This window comes from Chiloscyllium plagiosum, chromosome 12 (genome assembly GCF_004010195.1).
Source record: "Chiloscyllium plagiosum isolate BGI_BamShark_2017 chromosome 12, ASM401019v2, whole genome shotgun sequence".
Taxonomy (NCBI): Eukaryota; Metazoa; Chordata; class Chondrichthyes; order Orectolobiformes; family Hemiscylliidae; genus Chiloscyllium; species Chiloscyllium plagiosum.
In genome coordinates this window covers 69,581,190-69,601,153 of record NC_057721.1, presented here as the reverse complement: position 1 = coordinate 69,601,153, position 19,964 = coordinate 69,581,190, and the positions used below count along the sequence as shown (strand labels likewise).

At 43.1% G+C, this 19,964-nt stretch overlaps 1 protein-coding gene across 2 annotated transcripts in view; it reads left to right on the top strand.

Annotated features, from left to right (window-relative positions):
* The window catches only part of LOC122555394 (Down syndrome cell adhesion molecule homolog), a 662,754-nt gene that overhangs the window by 82,045 nt on the left and 560,745 nt on the right, over nucleotides 1–19,964 (top strand). For both annotated transcript variants that reach the window (XM_043701363.1, XM_043701364.1), the window contains exons 2-3: nucleotides 8,436–8,753; nucleotides 13,601–13,747. In XM_043701363.1, coding sequence (XP_043557298.1) covers nucleotides 8,436–8,753; nucleotides 13,601–13,747 — 465 coding nt within the window. The remainder of the gene's footprint in view (nucleotides 1–8,435; nucleotides 8,754–13,600; nucleotides 13,748–19,964) is intronic.

Here is a 19,964-nt window from a genome sequence, read left to right as displayed (position 1 = left end):
TTTGCGGAGTTTGCACATTCTCCCTGTGTCGACACAGATTTCCTCCGGGTGCTTTGGTTTCCTCCCACAATCCAAAGGTGTGTATGTCAGGTGATTTGCCATGCTAAATTGCCCATACTGTCCAGAAAGTGTGCAGGTTAATTGGTTTAATTGTAGGAAATGCAGGGTTATAGGGATGGGTGAGTGTGGATGGCGAGAGTGGACTGGATGGGCTGAATGGCCTGCTTGCACACTGTTGGGATTCTATGAAGACGTATCTTTTTCAGCAGTGCTTAAGGTCTGCACTACCAAATGACCATTCATAATGGAGAAAGTGTTGCGGAAATTAAGTGAATTAGGACAATCACATTATGGGCAAGACTATTCAGGTAGCAATAACCACTAAATTTTGGCTCCTTTCTTCAGCTGTATTGCATAATTATTTATTTTATTAACTGATTTATTAATAAACTTTATGTGGTAAGCAAAATTAGAAATATACATTGGATGAATCAACATTTGATAGAGAGCAGATATAAAAATGATTCGGATCTGCCTCACAGCTCCAGAGACCTGGGTTCAGTTCCCGCCTCAGGCAACTGTCTATGTGGAGCTTGCACATTCTCCCCGTGTCTGTGTGGATTTCCTCCAGGTGCTCCGGTTTCCTCCCACAGTCCAAAATGTGCAGGTCAGATGAATTGGCCATGTTAAATTGTCCGTAGTGTTAGGTGAAGGGGTAAATGTTGGGGAATGGGTCTGGGTGGGTTGCTCTTCGGAGGGTTGGTGTGGACTTGTTGGGCCGAAGGGCCTGTTTCCACACTGTAAGTAATCTAATCTAATCTAAAAGATTCTTCAAGAGCTAGCTATCAAAGTTCAAGGATACAGAAAGTAGAATCAAGAGCAGGCCTTTCAGCCCTTCGAACCTGCTCCACCATTCAATAATATCATGTCTGATCATACAACTAATTTCCCTGTTCCACTGTCTTTCCCTATCCGTTCAACCCTTTAGCTCTCAGAACTAATTCTAACTCCTCCTCGAAAACATTCAATATTTTGATCTCAACTACTTCCTGTGCCAGAGAATTCCACAGCCTCACGATGCTCTGGGTGAAGAAAGTTTTCTTCATCTCAGTTCTAAACGGCCTACCCCCTTTTATTAAACAGTGACCCCTAGTTCTGGACTCTCTGGTGATCAAGAATTTCCTGTTACCCCAGTTTTCCCTGTCTGGTTCTGTTAGAATTTTGTAGATTCCCATCAAATGTCTCATCATTCTTCGAAATCTCAGTGAACATAACCATAATCGATCAGTCTCTCTTCATATGTTCCTGATGAAGGGCTTTTGCCCGAAACGTCGATTTCGAAGCTCCTTGGATGCTGCCTGAACTGCTGTGCTCTTCCAGCACCACTAATCCAGAATATGTCAGTCTTGCCAACCCAGGAGTCAGACTGACAAACCTGTCAGGAGATCAAAACTGCACACAATACTCCAGGTGTAGACTCCCCAAGGCCCTGTACAATTGTGGGTTCACGGTGGCTCACTACTGCCTCACAGAACCGGGAACCCAGTTTTGATTCCAGCCTCAGGTGACTGTGTGGAGTTTGCACATTCTTCAGGGTTTTCCTTTGGGTGCTGTGATTTCCTCCACAGTACAAAGATGTGTAGTTTAGGTGGATTGGCCATGGGAAATGCAAATTTACAGGGTTAGGGGTGAAGGTTTGTTTCTATGTAGGATGCTCTTTAAAGGATTAGTCATAGAGTCATAGAGATGTACAGCTTGGAAACAGACCCTTCGGTCCAACCTGTCCATGCCGACCAGATATCCCAACCCAAACTAGTCCCACCTGCCAGCACCATCCCATATCTCTTCACACCCTTCCTATTCATAATTCATCCAGGTGCCTTTTAAATGTTGCAGTTGTACCAGCTTCCACCACTTCCTCTGGCAACTCATTCCATACATGTACCACCCTCTGCATGAAAAAGTTGCCCCTTAGGTCTCTTTTATATTTTTCCCCTCACACCCTAAACTTAAGCCCTCTAGTTCTGGGTTCTCCCACCTCAGGGAAAAGACTTTGTCTTTTTATCCTATCCATGCCCCTCATGATTTTATTAACCTCTGCAAGGTCATCCCTCAGCCTCCGATGCTCTCGGTAAAGTAACCCCAGCCTGTTCAGCCTCTCCCTATAGCTCCAATCCTCCAACCCTGGCAACATCATTGTAAATCTTTTCGGAACCCTTTCAAATTTCACAACATCTTTCTGCTACGATGGAGACTCAATGGGCTGAATGGCTTGCTTCCGCACTGTAAGGATGATATGATTCTTCTATAATTGCTGCATGTCATCTCTCCAAGTCAATCCTTGCACTATGAAAGTCTTTTACCTTCTTTACTGCCTTGCCGCCCCATCATGCTTACTTTCAGTGACTGGTGTGCAAGGACACCTGGGTCTCATTGTACCTTATCCTTTCCCAATCTATCCTCATTCAGATTAGAATCTGCCATCCTGGTTTTTCTACCAAAGTGGATAACCTTATATTTATTAGTCATTGTCTGGAAATGTCCCAGGGAAATTTATTGTCCGTTTTTCCGTTATCACTCTATTTTAGCTGTTCCAGCCCTGGATTCTAACTGCTCAAGTAATTAGTTTGTTTGTTTAATGATTTTTGAGTCTTTGTTTAAAGTTTCCACACATGACTAAGTAGAACAGAGACAAAAACAAATGTAGTTAGAAAAACTCAGCAGGTCTGGCAGCATCTGTGAAGAGAAATCAAGGTTAATGTTTCGGGCCTGGTGACCCTTCCTCAGAATTTCCTCAAAATTGAACCCAAAACATTAACTTTGATTTCTCTTTGCAGATGCTGCCAGACCTGCTGAGTTTTTCCAGCAACTTATGTTTTTGTTTCTAATTGACAGCATCTGCAGTTTTTTTCAGTTTTTATAAAGTAGAACAAAGGTCCAATACTAACTGGTGGAAATTTGACATTGCAATCACTGCAAGTGATCTAATAGTTAGAAAGCAAATCCCTGATTTTTAGTCTGTGGAATAAAGAACAATCACTTGATCATTGAAACCATGCCCCATGTATGGAGATTACAGTACAGAAACAGGCCATTCGAGACAGTAAGTCCTTTCATTCTCCAGTTAGGCTTCCTTTTATGTTATTTCATCCCAGTCCATAAACATGTCCTCCTCTTTCTTTCTTGATCACATACTTAGGGCAGGTTGGTGGCTCAGTGTTTAGCACTGCTGCCTCACAGCACCTGGGACCCAGGCTGGAAGCCACCCTTTGGCAACAGTCTGTGTGGAGTTTGCATGTTCTCCTCGTGTCCGCGTGGGCTTACTCCCATAGTCCAAAGATGTACAGGTTAGGTGGATTGGCTTTGGGAAATGCAGCGTTACAGGGATAGGGCTGGGTGGGATGCTCTTTGGAGGGTTGGTGTGGAATCGATGGGCTGAATGGCCTGCTTTCACACTGTAGGGATTCCATGATTATTGAACTTCCCCTTAAGGTCCCTCTATGCTATTTATTTTCACTTTTCTGTGGGCAGAAATGTACAAGCCCTCCTTATGGTGAGTTTGAGGGTGGCAGAGGAGAGAGCCTGCAGCAAATTGCTTGTGTGGCCTTACAATTTGTTGTCCCCCACCCCCAACCCCCAAAATGCTCATAATCCCTTAGCGGGATGGAATGCTCCTATATAGACCCATCTGCTCACGTGTGCACTGATTGAAGGACTGGTGTGGCCTGCAATTTATTTTTAAGATGATGTCTTTGTGGGTCATAAGTAGTAAGAACGATTCTTTGGCTCCTGGAAGAAGAGTTCAGGGTCTTCCCAGTGATAGATTCCACTCCTGCTTTGTGCCCGGGATTCCCATTCACCAGATGCAATTACCAGAAATGCCACAGGCTCTTTCCAATGGTCTGTTCCGACCATCTGCTGGCACACTCCAGCTGCTCCTTCCCACTGATTTGCAATCATTCTTGTCAGGTTCAGGAAAGTGTCTGATATATATTAATGAGATCCTGACATTAGGTTTTGTCCACACTGCCTTTCCCCAGCTCACCTTGCACCCCTATTTAAAATAGACACCAAAGGCTAACGTCTTACTTGAGATGAATTTTGGGAAGTGGCAACCTTTTAATCAAAAGTGAGCCAGAGACATAGCAATATTGCATTTGATGGCTGGTTAGCTATATTTGCAGACCTTAATTCACTCAAAATCATTGCCACTGTATTATTGATGGTGCTTCAGCTGAGTGTACCTTTTATAATATTCCATTGTTCATCCTCCAAATATTTGCTGAAATATTAATTAAAAGAGAAGGAATGCCTAAAGGGAGAGCCTACAGTACAAAGTACTACCCAACATGCATTATTGAACAAACAATGAAGAATGTAATCCTGCATTCTAAGAGCTATCTTTGATTCTGTGAGGCATTCTCCCTCCTGTGGAGACCCGTCGTTGATGGTCTTTTGTTGCTGCATCTGTATATTGTGAGTTAGCTTGAGCCTATTCGAGGGTCCCTATTAAATTATATGGACATCATCATTTCAGATTGCCTTCGGTAGATGATATAAGATGAGGCAAGGGGTAATCTCCGAACTGTATCAGGTACCACCAGATGGACGCCCCTTGGGGTAGAAATCCATCTGGGACTGAGCAGTGATCAGAAAACTGGTCACAACTTGTCAGCAGTTGGCACTAGATGGACACGGATGAATTGCAGCAAAATCCATTTACCTTGCCACATATTAATACATTGTACAGATATGTCTTCAAACTTTAATCTATGACTTATGGTCATTTTCTGTTTATTAATTTCTGCTGAACAACCCAAGCTCACTTTTTGTTTTTGTTTTATTAAATTTGTCTGTGTCATGCAGGAACCTGGCAAATCGATTCCCCTTTCTGTTCAGTTTCTGGAAAATGGTATTGCTTGATAGAATTAGATTTTAACTTCAACTAAGTTCTTTTCTCCTAACCCCTCCCCCCACCCTCCAATCCAGAAGCATAGGGCCCAATGTTAACTGATTCAATAGGTGGGTTTGGGTCAGTTGCTGGGGATTAAAGTCCTGGAAATGTTTTATGATACAAGCCCACTTTCCCTCCAGCCCATTTCTGCTTTAAACTGAGGTCTGAAGGAGAGCAGGTGACCAATCTGATCCAATGTGATGGATTAGAATTTTAACTATGACAATGTGGCCATGTGCATCATTACCATTCAGTTTTGAAATGTAATAGCTGTTAGTCAGGGTTCCAGAGCATCAGGAATACATGTGTTAGTAATTTCTTTATATGTGTTTTTGTACTCATCCTGTTCTGAAATCTTACCTCTGGAGCAGGTGGAACTTGAAGCCTCCATCAAAGTTTTACTTGCACATCCACTAATATCATTTATTGTATCCGTTGCTCCCGATGCGGTCTCCTCTACATTGGGGAGACTGGACGCCTCCCAGCAGAGCGCTTTAGGGAACATCTCCGAGACACCCGCACCAATCAACCACACCGCCCCGTGGCCCAACATTTCAACTCCCCCCTCCCACTCTGCCGTGGACATGGAGGTCCTGGGCCTCCTTCACCACCGCTCCCTCACTACCAGACGCCTGGAGGAAGAACGCCTCATCTTCCTCCTCGGAACACTTCAACCTCAGGGCATCAATGTGGACTTCAACAGTTACCTCATTTTCCCTTCCCCCACCTCACCCTAGTTCCAAACTTCCAGCTCAGCACTGTCCCCATGACTTGTCCTACCTCCCTATCTTCTATTCCACCAATCCACTTCACCCTCCTCCCTGACCTATCACCTTCATCCCCTCCCCCACTCACCTATTGTACTCTATGCTGCTTTCTCCCCACCCCCACCCTCCTCTAGCTTATCTCTCCACGCTTTAGGCTCTCTGTCTTTATTCCTGATGAAGGGCTTTTGCCCGAAACGTCGATTTTGCTGATGCTCCTCGGATGCTGCCTGAACTGCTGTGCTCTTCCAGCACCATTGATCCAGAATCTGGTTTCCAGCATCTGCAGTCATTGTTTTTACCTTGAAGCCTCCTAGTCTAGAGACAAGGACGATATCACTGCACCTCAAGAGGCTTTGAAAAATATTGTTCAGATACATTGATGAAGATATTGGTAAATTAGATATTTATCACAAGAGAGGGCTTTTGTGGTAGTGTTCCTTACTTTGAGCCTGGAGATCCAAATTGAGGTCCCACCTGCTCCAGAGGTATGTAATAACATCTCTGAACAGGTAGGATAGAAAGCCTCATTATAATGAGAGATGGAGTGTCTTTGGAGAGGAAGCATGTGATGTTTACTGGTATACTTCAGGACTTCTGTCCCAGGTGGGCCCCACATAGATTAGAATGCGTACGCACTACCCAAGACCAAACCTGTTCACCTCAGTTTCATTTGGAATTTTGACTCTTGTTACAGTGCTCCTTTAAGGAGTTTTCACATATTAATTTGACTTGATTTGGATCATTTAATATGTTTTTATAAGAGACTGGGAGGGTGGGGCTATTGTGGCACAGTGATAAAGTATCAGCCTCTGGGCCTTCGTAGTTCAAGTCACACCAGCCCTGGAAGTCTGTCCTGACGTGTCTGAACAGGTTCAGTGAATAAACCCATTTAGGGAAGTGTTCATGTCCACTTTCATATTTTGCTGACTGGTTTGGGATTAGATTAACATCCAGCAGCATTCCTGAATGGGGATCCGATGGATTCTAGTTCTTCACACATACGCTGGAGTGCTTTCACACCAATGCCTCCCAGAGCCCAAAGCTGTGCAGGTTAGGTGGATTGGCCATGGGAAGTTGTCTGTAGTCTCCAGGGATGAACAGGTTAGGTGTATTAGTTAGGGATAGAATGGGGGTTTGAGTGGGATGCTCCCCAGAGATTGGTGTAGGCTCATTGGGATGAATAGCCTCATTTCATGTTGCAGGGATTCTATGATTTTGCTGCATATGTAACCTCTAGTGCCATCCTCACAAGCAACCTTCTCCCTGAGACTTTCAGCCTCCCCTCCAACATCAATATACCACAGTCTCTCTCTCTCTCTCTTTTACCCAAAAGTCCACAACTCCAGCACACCACGCCCCAAAGCCCCCTGACCCTGTCAGGCTGCACATATAGTTGTAGCTGAGGTTTTTGTTTATTTATTTATGGGATGTGGACACCGCTGGCTGGCGAGTATTTATTGCCTGTCCCTAGTTGCCCTTGAGAAGGTGGTGGTGAGCTGCCTTCTTAAACCGTTGCAGTCCACCTGCTGTGGATTGACCCACATTGCCATGAGGGAGGGAATTCCAGGAGCTTGATCAACTACAGTGAAGGAATGGGGATATATTTCCAAGTGAGGATGGTGAGTGCCTTGGAGGGGAACTTGAAGATGATGGTGTTCCCATATATCTGCTGTCTTTGTCCTTCTATATAGAAGTGGTCATGGGTTTAGAGTGTCTTTGGTGAATTTCAACAGTACACCTTGCTACACAAAATATAAGTCATGTATTCGCCCAACTTACAACCTTCCTTGTCTTCTGACATCCAACTACCCCCCTCCCCTCACTGTTTGACCTTTAACTCCAGTCTCTTCCTCAGGTCTCTCTGGGTGACCCAGCCTCCTGATCTTGCTTCCTTCGTTTCAATTCCCACCCCTCCCCACTTCCCCGAACAGGTTGATTCCTACTCGCCTGGTTCTCAATGCAGACCTGCTGTGATAGCTTCCCCCCATAATCTCCAGACCTCCCCCCAAACTCCCATAGTAACTCTTTAACTGGTGAAGCAGCTTGACAGTCGACAGTGGGACATATTATGGTATACAATCAAATAGATGTCGTTATGTTTGCTGCAGACATACCAAGGGGTGTAATGTTGCAATATGTCATGTGATTCAGACACAGTGAGGAATCTTCCAGATCAGCTTTGTGGACAAGTTTCCCAACTGTGTATCACTGCTACCAACTTCTCAACTCTTACTAAATGGATTTAGGTATTTTTGGGTTAACCAATCTCTGATGTGTGGTTGATGCCTTGATGTTTATATTTGATTTGATTTGATTGGATCTGATTTATTATTGTCATATGTACCAAGATATAGTGAAAAGTATTATTTTGTGTGTTAGCCAAATCAAACCTTACAAAAGTACATCAGGGTAATAGAACTGAAAGCAGAATAAAGTGTTATTGTTGCAGAGAAGGCGTAGAGAGAGATCAACTCTACTAGATGGGAGATCCGCTCCTAAGTCTGATAACAGCAGGGAAGAAGCTGTTCTTGAATCTGTTGGTAGTAACACAAAGGGAAAAAACCAGCAGGATTAGCACCTGCTGACTCAGTGGAGAGTGGTACCCAAGTCACCAACTCATAAAGCTAGCAATTGAGTCTTTTTTTCAGTCAAAAAGCATTCATTTGTTTTTGGTTACATTTTGAAACAAGTAAAATTATCTGTCTTTGTTACAGTTGCCAGTGAAGATCTGCAATCCAGCTTATACTTTGTCAATGGATCTCTGCAAGAGGTAGTCTTCGCCAGTACCATGGGGACATTGTTACCATGCCCTGCATCAGGGAATCCCCCAGCAACCCTGCGCTGGTACCTAGCAACCGGGGAAGAGATGTACGATGTCCCAGGGATCCGACACGTCCATCCAAATGGCACTCTCCAGATCTTCCCTTTCCCTCCTTCGAGTTTTAATAACTTGATCCACGACAATTCGTACTATTGCACAGCAGAAAATCCTTCAGGGAAAATTAGAAGTCAGGATATTCACATTAAGGCTGGTGAGTATCATACTGATAATTTTGGATAGTGAGAGCGATAATGATCATATTACAATCGGAACCCTCTGCAGGCGAACTAGGGACCGTGACTGAGTCACAATGTTGAAATTCTTTTGGATTACGTATTTGCTTAGTAAGGATTATAGGGTTGAACAGCACTGAAGAAGGCTATTTGGTCCTATGTATCTCAGCCAGTTCTTTGCTACCCAATGAGTCTCATTCAATCACTCTATTCCCACAAACCAACTATTTTTCATTTTCACACTTGTATGAATTAATTTTCCAAAATATGATTGAGTGCTATTTCACTTATTATTTTGGGCAATGCTTGCTGCTTGAAAAGAATTCTCCTCACATCTCAGATCTATGTCCTCTGGCTACTAACCGACCAGCCTGTCTACTTCAGAGTTCTGTAGTATCTCCACAAACAGAAGTCCCTCACCATTGGTCCAAGTCTAATAAATCTTTTCTACCCTCTTTCCAAGCACTTCACATATTTTCTAAAGTGTGGTACCCAGGACTGAAAACAATTAGGGCACATGACAATGTCACAGAGGATCAGGCTAATGCTTTCAGCCTCAGCTTCAATCCCACCGGAGAAAATGGTGGAAGGCTGAAATGATGGGAATTGGATGGAAGAGGAAGTTCTATTTGTGGAAGTAGGGGGAGGGGATGCTGGGCTGTATGGTCAATCCTCCAATGGGATGGCGGGGGCGGTCTATCATGGATGTGAAGTAGAAAAGGCGTCAATTGGAGTTGTGTGGAGGATGGTGTGGGAGTGACCTGCAAATCCAGGTGAGGGAGGAAGGTCAGGGGTCAAGGTTGTGAGGAGGAAGAGACCTGAGGAGAGGTACTTCAACGGCTTCTTGGGGGAAACATGAGGAGGCAGAAGGACAGTCAAAGCATAAGGGATCAGACTTAAAAGGTTAGGGGTGAATCAAAAGCTTTGTTTCAGCGGACTTGAGTTTAGGGGGCAGTGGTTCACAGTGAGGAGTTCACTAGTAGGGGAACTACTTGATCATGGAGATTTCATAGGAGGGAGATGTGAAGGAAATTCTCAATCCAATGGGTGGTACGGTGGCACAGTGGTTAGCACTGCTGCCTTACAGCGCCAGAGACCTGGGTTCAATTCCCACCTCAGGTGACTGACTGTGTAGAGTTTGCACGTTCTCCCTGTGTCTGTGTGGGTTTCCTCTGGTTTCCTGCCATAGTCCAAAGATGTGCAGGTTAGATGAATTGGCCATGCTAAATTGCCCATAGTGTTAGGGGTATGGGTGGGTGGCAGATCGGTGTGGACTTGTTGGGCCGAAGGGCCTGTTTCCATGTTGTAAGTAATCTAAAACAATCTTTGCCTTGGGGAAACTTTTAAGGCTTTTCTAACACTTAGGAGTCTAGACTGTTGTTAATGCTGAAAAGCTGCAGGCCACTGAGACTCGCAGACTCATTATCTAACTGGAAATTCTAACTGTCTACCTTGAATGGGGCTGTTTGCCCACCTGCCCTCCAGCCTCCATTGAAACTGGAAATGGTTGGCATTGATGCTGGTTTGGGTCAGCAGACAGATTTGACAGACAACTGCACACTTCTCACACACAAACCTACCTTCCCTTTAGGATAAAATCTTCCTCATGTTCAGTTCAGGTTCAGATGGGAGAAAAGTTATCTCTTCACAAACTTTGCAATTTGCCCTTGAAACTTACTGATGGATAGGTTTAAACGTATTTTTAAACAGTGTAGCAAATTAAAAATAAATACTGGATTGCGAGAAATATGTAACAGGTACTTCAGTGCCTGAAACAGGCACAAACTGGTTAATATCTAAGGGGAGACCTTTTGCAAATGTCATTTTCAAATATGAATGTCTCCTGTGACATCATTATTAATTGCCCATCCATACTTTCTCTTGCAAAGCCACCTTCTTGAATTACTGTGTTTCATGGGAGCACTTTAACTCCAGTCATTTCTTCCAGTCTATGAAGGAATACACTTCATGCACCTTTGCAGTTCTGATGGCTATCTCCCAAAACAGAGTTTAATTTTTTTACTCCTTTCACTTCCTCCTTCAGAATTTTTGTTTTACCGGAAGTGTTCATTTTCCTTTTCTGAGCTGGTGTCGAGTCATAGTGATGCACAGCATGGAGACAAGCCCTGCTGTCCAACTTGTCCATGCCGACCAAATATCCTAAATTAATCTCAACCCATTTGCCAGCATTTGGCCCTTATCCCTCTAAACCTTTCCTATTCATATACCCATCCAGAAGCCTTTTAAATGTTGTAATTGTACCAGCCTCCACCACTTCTCCTGGCAGCTCATTCTGTACATGCACCACCCTCTGTGTGAAAACATTATGCCCTAGGTCCCTTTTAAATCTTTCCCTTCTCACCTTAAACCTATGCCCTCTAGCTTTGGACTCCCCTACCCTGTGAAAAAGACCTTAGCTATTCACCCTATCCATGTCCTCATGATTTTATAAACTTCTATACGGTCACAACCCAGCTTCTGATGCTCCAGGGAAATTGGCCTCAGCGCATTCAGCCTCTCCAAACCCAGCAACATCCTTGTAAATTCTTTCTGTACCCTTTCAATTTTAATAAGATCTTTTCTGTAGTAGGGAGACCAGAATTGAACATAGTCTGACCAGTGTCCTGTATAACCACAATATGACATCCCAACTCCTATACTCAATGCACTGACCAATAAAGGCAATAAATGGAGGTTCAAGTAATGAAAGAACAGTATACTAACCTCATGCACCATTCTTCGATTCCATAAAGCCAGTTGAACTGGAGTCCATCTTTACACATGTCTACATTTATTTACAAAGTTACACGTTATAAGCATATACCTCCTTTGCCATCAATGGTTGTGTCAATCTGTTTATACTTATATCAGCTCAGGTGAATTATCAGTTAAGGCCTACTAACTTCAAACAATTGAAGAGTCTTTTAATATCTAATTAACAGGAATTGATATCTCAAACGTATGGAAAATCCATGTGTAGACCAATTGAATTGAGTTTTGATTAAATTATTCTGTGTAACTTTAATTGCCTGTATACTCAAAATCTCACTCTCCTCCTCTTGGACTCATTTTCATACCAGACTTTGATCACCTGACCTATTTGCATCATTGGCAGGGCCCGCACCCTTGTCTAACCCATCTCCCTTGCTCCTGGCTTGACCCTTTTCTCTCCCTCCCAAGGTTCCCCTTGTCTTTACTTTCCACTCCACCAGTTATCACATTTGAAGAATCATCTGTGCCATTTCTGCTACCTCCAAGATGCCACCATAAAACATATCATCCCCTCCCCTCCCCCGAATATCTCAGGGACCGTTCCTTTTGTGATGTCCTTATCCACTTCTTCAGGACGACTAATTGTTCCTTATCCACCATGGCACCCTCCTATTCAGAACTTCCCCTTTAACCTCCCCTCTCCTCACTGTGCTAGGCCCGAAATATACCTTCCAGCTGAAGCAACATTTTACTTGTTCTTCTTTTGATCTAGCTTATTGCATTCTCTACTCACAAGGTGGTCTCCTTTATATCGGTGAGACATTTGAGGAACACCTCTTCTTTGTTTAGTCATTAACAAGATGTGGGCAATACTGGTTGGGCCAGCATTTGTTGCCCTGTGGGCAGTTAAGAGTCAACCACATTGCTGTGGGTCCGGACTCACATGTAGGCCAGACAAGGTAGGAATGGCAGTTTCCTTCCCTAAAGGACAATAATGAACCAGATGGGATTTTCTGACAATCATCAATAGATTCATGGTCATCATTAGAGTCTTAATCCAGACTTTTACAAAATTCAAATCCCACCATGGTGGGATTTAAACCTAGGTCCACAGAACGTTTCCTGGGTTACTGGATTAACAATCCATCTTGAATACCACTAGGTCGTTGCCTCCCTAGGTTTGTAGGAATGACTGTAAGCCACCTTGCTGTCATGCTGTTTCCATCCTGGGTCTGATGTAGTGCTCTAGCTAAGCTCAATGCCATCTGGAGGAACCTAATTTTCCATTTACACTTTACACTCTTCAGGACTTCACAGCTTGAACACTGCCTCCATTTTGATTACACCACATCGCGGCTTGTTTTTGTCTTTGTTGATTTTACCCCCGGCATTACTAACCTACTTTCTCCTATTTAAACCTCTCATTTACACCTATTTTACAACTCAATATATCCTTTACCACCACGATCACTTCCTTTGTCTTTTGCCGTGTGCACCTACATCACCTGTTCCACTCACTTCTCTCCCCTTTCTGTCAACACCATTTTCCAATTCCTTTCAGTTCTAAGGACTCCAAAAGTTAACAATATATCACTCTCCACAGATGCTACTGTGTTTCTCCAGCATTTTATGTATATATCTTGTTGCTTGACTTGGTATCAATTTAGAGTATTTTGTTATATTAAGGGGACAATGTAAATGCAAGTGGGTATTGTTGCTTAATGGCACAATGGTTAGCACTGCTGCCTCATAGTGCCAGGCACCTGGGTTCACTTCCAGCCTCAGGTGACTGCCTGTGGAGTTTGCACATTCTCCCCGTGTCTGTGTGGGTTTCCCCTGGGTACTTCGGTTTCCTCCCACAGTCCAAAGATGTGCAGGTTAGGTAAATTGACCATGCTAAAATTGCACATAGTGTTCAGGGATGTGTAGATTAGGTGCATTAGTCAGGGGAAAAAGTAAAATAATATGGTTGGGGAATGGGTCTGGGTGGGTTAGTCTTTGGAGGGTTGGTATGGACTTGTTGGTTGCAATGGCAAATTGTAGGGATTTTTTATTCTCTATGAATATTGGTCCTGTTTGATAACGTTAATCCAATTATAAATTTTGTCCTCAGTTTTAAGAGAGCCCTATACAGTCCGCGTAGAGGACCAGAAAGCCATGCGGGGGAACGTAGCAGTCTTCAAGTGCATTATCCCCTCCTCTGTGGAGGCTTATATCACTGTAGTGTCATGGGAGAAAGACACAGTCTCACTTGTCTCAGGTAAGGTCAGGTTTTGCTTCTTTTGTACCTGCCCTAAGGCAGAAATGTTCATTGTGACAAAAGAAATGCTTTGCTCTGTGTGCAAATATTCAACTTCTTCACACACTGATTGATAATCCAATGAATGCAAGCATTGAAACTGAAGGATTGTACATTTTTTAACTTCCCTGCTCATCAAGCCTAATATTTTATGTGGATTGCAATGGTAATGGAACTTCTGGACAGCTCCAAAAATGTGGTCATAAGGTTTTGCTACTGTCCAGTGACCCAATTTGTCAGAGTAAGATATCTGAGGCAACTCTTCTAACGCTGGTCTCTAGAAGTAAGCTTGGTGCTTGTCATGTGAATTATTGAGCATCCACCATATCTTCTTCAATCTCTAAATTTTCCAATGAGGAATTCAATGAGGTTTTCTCCAGAAGGTAAACTGGAGAGGTGTGCGATTGATGTGGAGGTGGCTTTGCCTTCGTCTGGAATGGGTTTGCTCTGATGATCCATTTGGTAAATGGCAAGATGTGGCCATGGAAAGCTGTGAAGACTCTTCATTGCATAGGTTATATGTTGTTTGACAGCTTCATATTAATAATGCTGCATTTCACCTATCAGGTAAGCCATTTGGAGGAGGCATAACTAACTCAGCTTTCTGTAACTTCAGCATATATAGGATTGTGAATCACATACGAGGACTTGAAGCAGTTACTGTTACTGTTGTTATTTGTCTTCATTCTGGACAGGTTGGACAGTCTCTGATGACTGGCACAGATTCACAGGGTGTATTCCCTCACTGGTGTGAATTACATGACAAATTATATTTTAGTGCAGCTGATTTACCATGGCGCTTATTTTTCTAAATGTAAAATTTACATTATGATACTCTACAATTCTACAAAGTGTCTGTGGTAACTGTGGGAAATTGATGCGGTCAGTGATTTCTAGCGAGTGTTACAAATTTGCACAACTCGGTGCCCCTGGCATTTACCCAGGTGACCAAGAATTGGTTAGCCAATATTGATGTGAAGCTGCTGGTGTTGGACTGGGATGGACAAAGTTAAGCATCACACAACTGCAGGTTATCGTCCAACAGGTTTATTTGAAAGTACAAGCTTTTGGAGCGCTGCTCCTTCATTAGGTAGCCTGACGAAGGAGCAACACTCCAAAATAAACCTGTTGGACTATAGCCTGGTGTCGTGTGATTTTTAACTTTAGCCAATAATGACATACAGCAACCATGCATGATCCTGACTCTGCCCAGCAGTGTCCTTTGATGCTAAGTGACTGAACATTTACTTCCCAGTGGACAATTTGAAGTTGTCTGATCAATGGATCTTGTCTGTGATATCGAGTTGATTATGGAAGATCTCAATCCACCAGAATGCCTTTCACAATGCAAGAAATGCATTGATCAATATTCATTCATTTTTCCCCTTCAACATAAATGCAGAAAGCTTTTTTTTATGTCTGACATTGAGATTCCTCTAAACTATAATCATTTGAATCATAATGTGGCCCTGAGCTTCACATTCAACAATTACCCGAACTTATGACTCTATCCTGACTCCAGAAATTATGTCTAATGCTGGGCTGCTCTCTTTTTAAGAAACACATTGTGATTTGTGCTCTGTGGTATCTCACAGCCCTTTCTAAAATGGGGAATGATTACATTATGGCTGTGGATCTCTTAAGAGGAAAATAATGACTAGACTGTTCAACAGTAATGGCTATAGCTTATTTCTCTTGTTCACTAATCAGCAGTTCGGGAAAAGTTACTCCCTAAAAAAAATTATGTAATTTGTGATGCCTTCTTGTGAACTTTGATTGAATGTTCCTCATTTTCACTGAGAGATTATCAAGGGAGTAGAGAGTCTGAGCAAGTGACAGCATTGTGAACAGTTATCTAAGAGTGGGATCAGTGTATGAAGCCCAAGAGACCATCCTGAAATCCTGCAAAGGTCATGAAGCTTATTAACCTTTGCTTGAAACCATGGCGATTAGAAACAGAAAAAGTACAGAACACTCTCCAATAAAGAGACTCTGCCCTCCTGCTTCTAATAGTCTGGTTATTTTTAAACCTGGATTTGTTTTAAAATTGACCAAAAAATGCACACTGACCAATATGTAAATGGAATCTGATCAATGAAGAAGAATTAAAGGCTTGGCCTTTCCATCATTTCTTTGGTGGTGGACAAACCCAGCCTTTTGTCTGCAAAAAATATGGCAAAGTGTTGTCTTATATAATTGATCCAGCGCGATCCCTCCAATTGATCCACTGCAGACATTTATTGTTACTGAATGCTGTGGCAAAGATGCCAGCAAACACACTGAGTTTGATTTAACTGGGGTCACAATCACTTGCCTACAATTTTAAGGTCTATAAATATGTCTACATTTAATACCACTGAGGAGATATTTTTAAACAGGCATGTGTCAAGGCAGGGGTCAGGAAAACTACTGACATTTGCTTGAAAGGTCAGCAACAGGTAAGAGTAGTTGGTAAATTGCTCAAATAATTTTATGGTTTTTTTTAGTGCATTTGTTCAATTGGTTAATGGGGGTGTGATGAAAATCAGACTAATTTTCTTAATAAATAAAGGTTATAGATATGGGAATGTTCCCCTTTGGTATCCCTTTGAGTGCACCTGCACCACTGGATATTCAAAGCATTTTTTCTTAATCTTGATTTTGCTTTTCTAATGTTAAAAGTATGACCTCAGCACCTGAGGAAGCCAGGCGTAGTATATGTGAGATTGTACCAAAATGTCTGAGGTTGAGAGAATTTATTAATAATCTCCTTCACCCTTCCCATCACCAGAAGCTTTGAGTTGTCACAAACTCTTCCCTTATTCTATTTACTATGAGTGCATTAACTGATGCACAAGGGAGAAGCTTGTGTTTTCTCGAAGACTAAGTGTGTGATTAAAAGAGGGAGGAAATTCTGTGGGCTGGTCAGACTATCTCACACAATCGGGCTCTTCTCAGCTCACTACGTATGCACACCCAGCCAATTTTATGAGTGGGCAGGTAGGACGATCTCCTCTCCATACCTTGGGGGTGTCTTTTCTGATCTCTGGACAGCACTCCACTCTCTACAACCCAGGAGCATCTCTCAATCTCTGCTCATCACCCCCTTAGAGACATCAGAGACCAGGCAAAAAGTAGCACAGTACTTTTGTGACTGCTTTCCTAGAGGTTCTCCTGGAATGCCTTCACGAAAAAGAGTTAATGACGGCAACTGGAAACTATCCTGAACGATGAATGCAACTTGGGACAAAGGTGCCTGTGGGCATGCATATCAAGAATAGAATTATTTCGAAGTGGGGATGTCTCCCACAAAATGAGCACATTATGGAAAGTCTGCCTCAGCCAGCATCGTTTTTTTTTCGTTGCTGAAATTTTGATTGTGAAAACTACTTTGAAGAAGTTTACATTGACACCTTGGTGACAACTACTGAGGTCAGTCCTTACAGCCACATCAGTTAATCAGTTAATATTGAAACTGTTTTTGAGCGTTGCATTTTTATTAAAATCCATTTTTCAGCATTGGATGAGAATAGAACATTTACAGAATAATTAGCTACCAGAGAAGAGGTGAAGATCAGTTGATTGGCACTGGACAGTCAGGACTCAGAAGTCCAAGGGAACTGAGGGAGTAGGAAGGTCTGAAACAAAAATAAAAATTGCTGCAGAAATGCAGCAAGTTGACATCATCTGTTGAGAGAACCAACATTAACATTTAAACACTAGTGATCCTTCTTCAGAGTGGGAAAGGTGCTGGCTTGGAGTCTGTGGAGGCTATGAGGAGCTCAGAGCATTAATTCCTCAATGCAGAGGAGAGAGAGTGGATGCTGAAAAGCCACAAGCAGTTTCTACAGCTGAGCAAGATTCAGGAAAACCCAGGGGTAGTTCCAGCTTGGGAAAGCTAGCTATCAGCAAAATGCTGGAGTTGTGCTGGTAAATAAGTGCTGGGGTACAGTTTTGGGGCCCAGGTGAACATGGACCCAGAACAGGAGGGTGATCGACCAGAAAAGGAACAATGTGAGGCAATCCATAATAGGAAATTTCAAGGCCAGATCAGTAAATCCTTTGTGAATTTTAATGAAATAAGATGCTCCAGATTAAATTAGATTAGATTCACTACAGTGTGGAAACAAGTCCTTTGGCCCAACAAGTCCACACCGACCCTCCGAAGAGCAACCCACCCAGACCCATTCCCCTAAATTTTACCCCTGACTAATGCACCTAACACTATTGGCAATTTAGCATGGCCAATTCATCTAACCTGCACATCTTTGGACTGTGGGAGGAAACCGGAGCACCCGGAGGAAACCCATGCAGAGAATGTGCAAACTCCACACAGACAGTTGCCCGAGGTGGAAATTGAACCCGGGTCCCTGGTGCTGTGAGGCAGCAGTGCTAACCACTGAGCTACCATGCTGCCCCTTATGTTCATATCATTATGTTAATATTGGGGTTTGTTGCTGAGAAATCCATGGGATCTATCTTGTTCTCATTTGCTTTTACCTATGTTTATCACCTTAATTCTAGGTGTTACAAATAATTTATACATGTATTGTAGATTATAATACTGTTCTAAGTTGAATAGTAAAGTATAAAGGAAGACAATAAAACCAGCGTTGTTACCTCAGCTCTTCAAAATGCTCGATTCTTTTGGTTTTAATTTAGCTTTATTGAACCTGAACTGCTTTTCGGTGTTGGGATGAGAAAGGTGGGGGGAAGGATCTGTGCAGGATTGATTCAACTGCTGACCTTTGTCTCCCCAGGTCTCATGGCTCAGATTTTTAAATGTATTCATTTGTGGGACTTGGGCGTCACTGGCTGGGCCAGCATTGATAGCCCATCCCTAATTGCCTTTGAGAAGGTGGTGGTGAGCTGCCTTCTTGAATTGTTGCAGTCCACCTGCTGTGGGTTGACCCACAATGCCGGTAGGGAGGAATTTCCAGGATTTTGACCCAATGACTGTGAAGGAACGGCGGTATATTTCCAAGTCAGGGTGGGGAGTGGCTTGGAGGGGAACTTGCAGGTGGTGGTATTCTCAAGTACCTCCTGCCCTTGTCCTTCTAGGTGGAAGTGTCATGGGTTTGGAAGATGCTGTCTAAGGATCTTTGGTGAATTTCCTCAGTGCGTCTTGTAGATAGCACACACTGCTGCTCATGAGTGCTGCTGGTGGGGTGTTTGAATGTTTGTGGATGTGGTGCCAATCAAGCGGGTTGCTTTGTCCTGGATGGTGTCAAGCTTTTTGAGTGTTGTTTGAGCTGCACCCATCCACCCAAGTGGGGAGTATTCCATTACACTCCTGACTTGTGCCTTGTAGATTGTCGATAGACTTTGGGTGTCAGGAGGTGAGTTACTCGCCGCAGTATCCCTAGTCTCTGACCTGCCTTGTAGCCACTGTGTTTATGTGGTCAGTCCAGTTGAGTTTCTGTTCAATGGTAGCACCAAGGATGTCGACATTGGGGGATTCAATGATGGTAATACCATTGAACGTCAAGGGGCAGTGGTTAGAGTGTTCAAGTGTTTCCCGAAGTGACTTAAGTTATTCTACACATATGTCTCTCTGCCAAATAGCCCTGCCTGTATCCTTAACAAATCACTCTGTATTCCTTGTATGCACGCATTGTCTAAAAGCAGTCGACTGTCAGCTCAATATGTACTCAGCCGCTGGTAGGTAAATAGCAACAAATAACAGAGAGAAAGCTTTTGCAATTTTGCTTTTCTTTTTCTTTTAGTGAATTCAGGCAAATAATCCACAGCCATTTCTTCAGCTTTGTACCCGCTTTCTGATGCCACAGCGATCAGCGTTTCAATTTGAACAAAAGCAGTATTGTTATCTTCTGCATTGAGTTTCAGGTCCATGGCATCTGAGCTGCAAAGACATACCACAATCAATACAGCGTTAAAGCAGGCACTTTGTGAGACTGATTTCATATTGGATTTCAAAATTGGTTGACCCCAGCAGGTTGCCAGTGGGATTAGCTCTTCAGGTTCTCCGTGGTTACAAACAGATAGTTGAGTTTGTCTTCATTGCTGAATTTTGGCGCGATTGTTCAAGTATGGACAAAGTAGGAATTATATTGGAATTCATTTGCTGCTAATGTATATTTGAGTGTGGGTAATGCGGTTCAGAAGGAAGCTGTAGAATAATAGTGAAACCACCAAAAAACACCCCAGGAGATCAGCTCTCAGATTCATCAAGAAGATC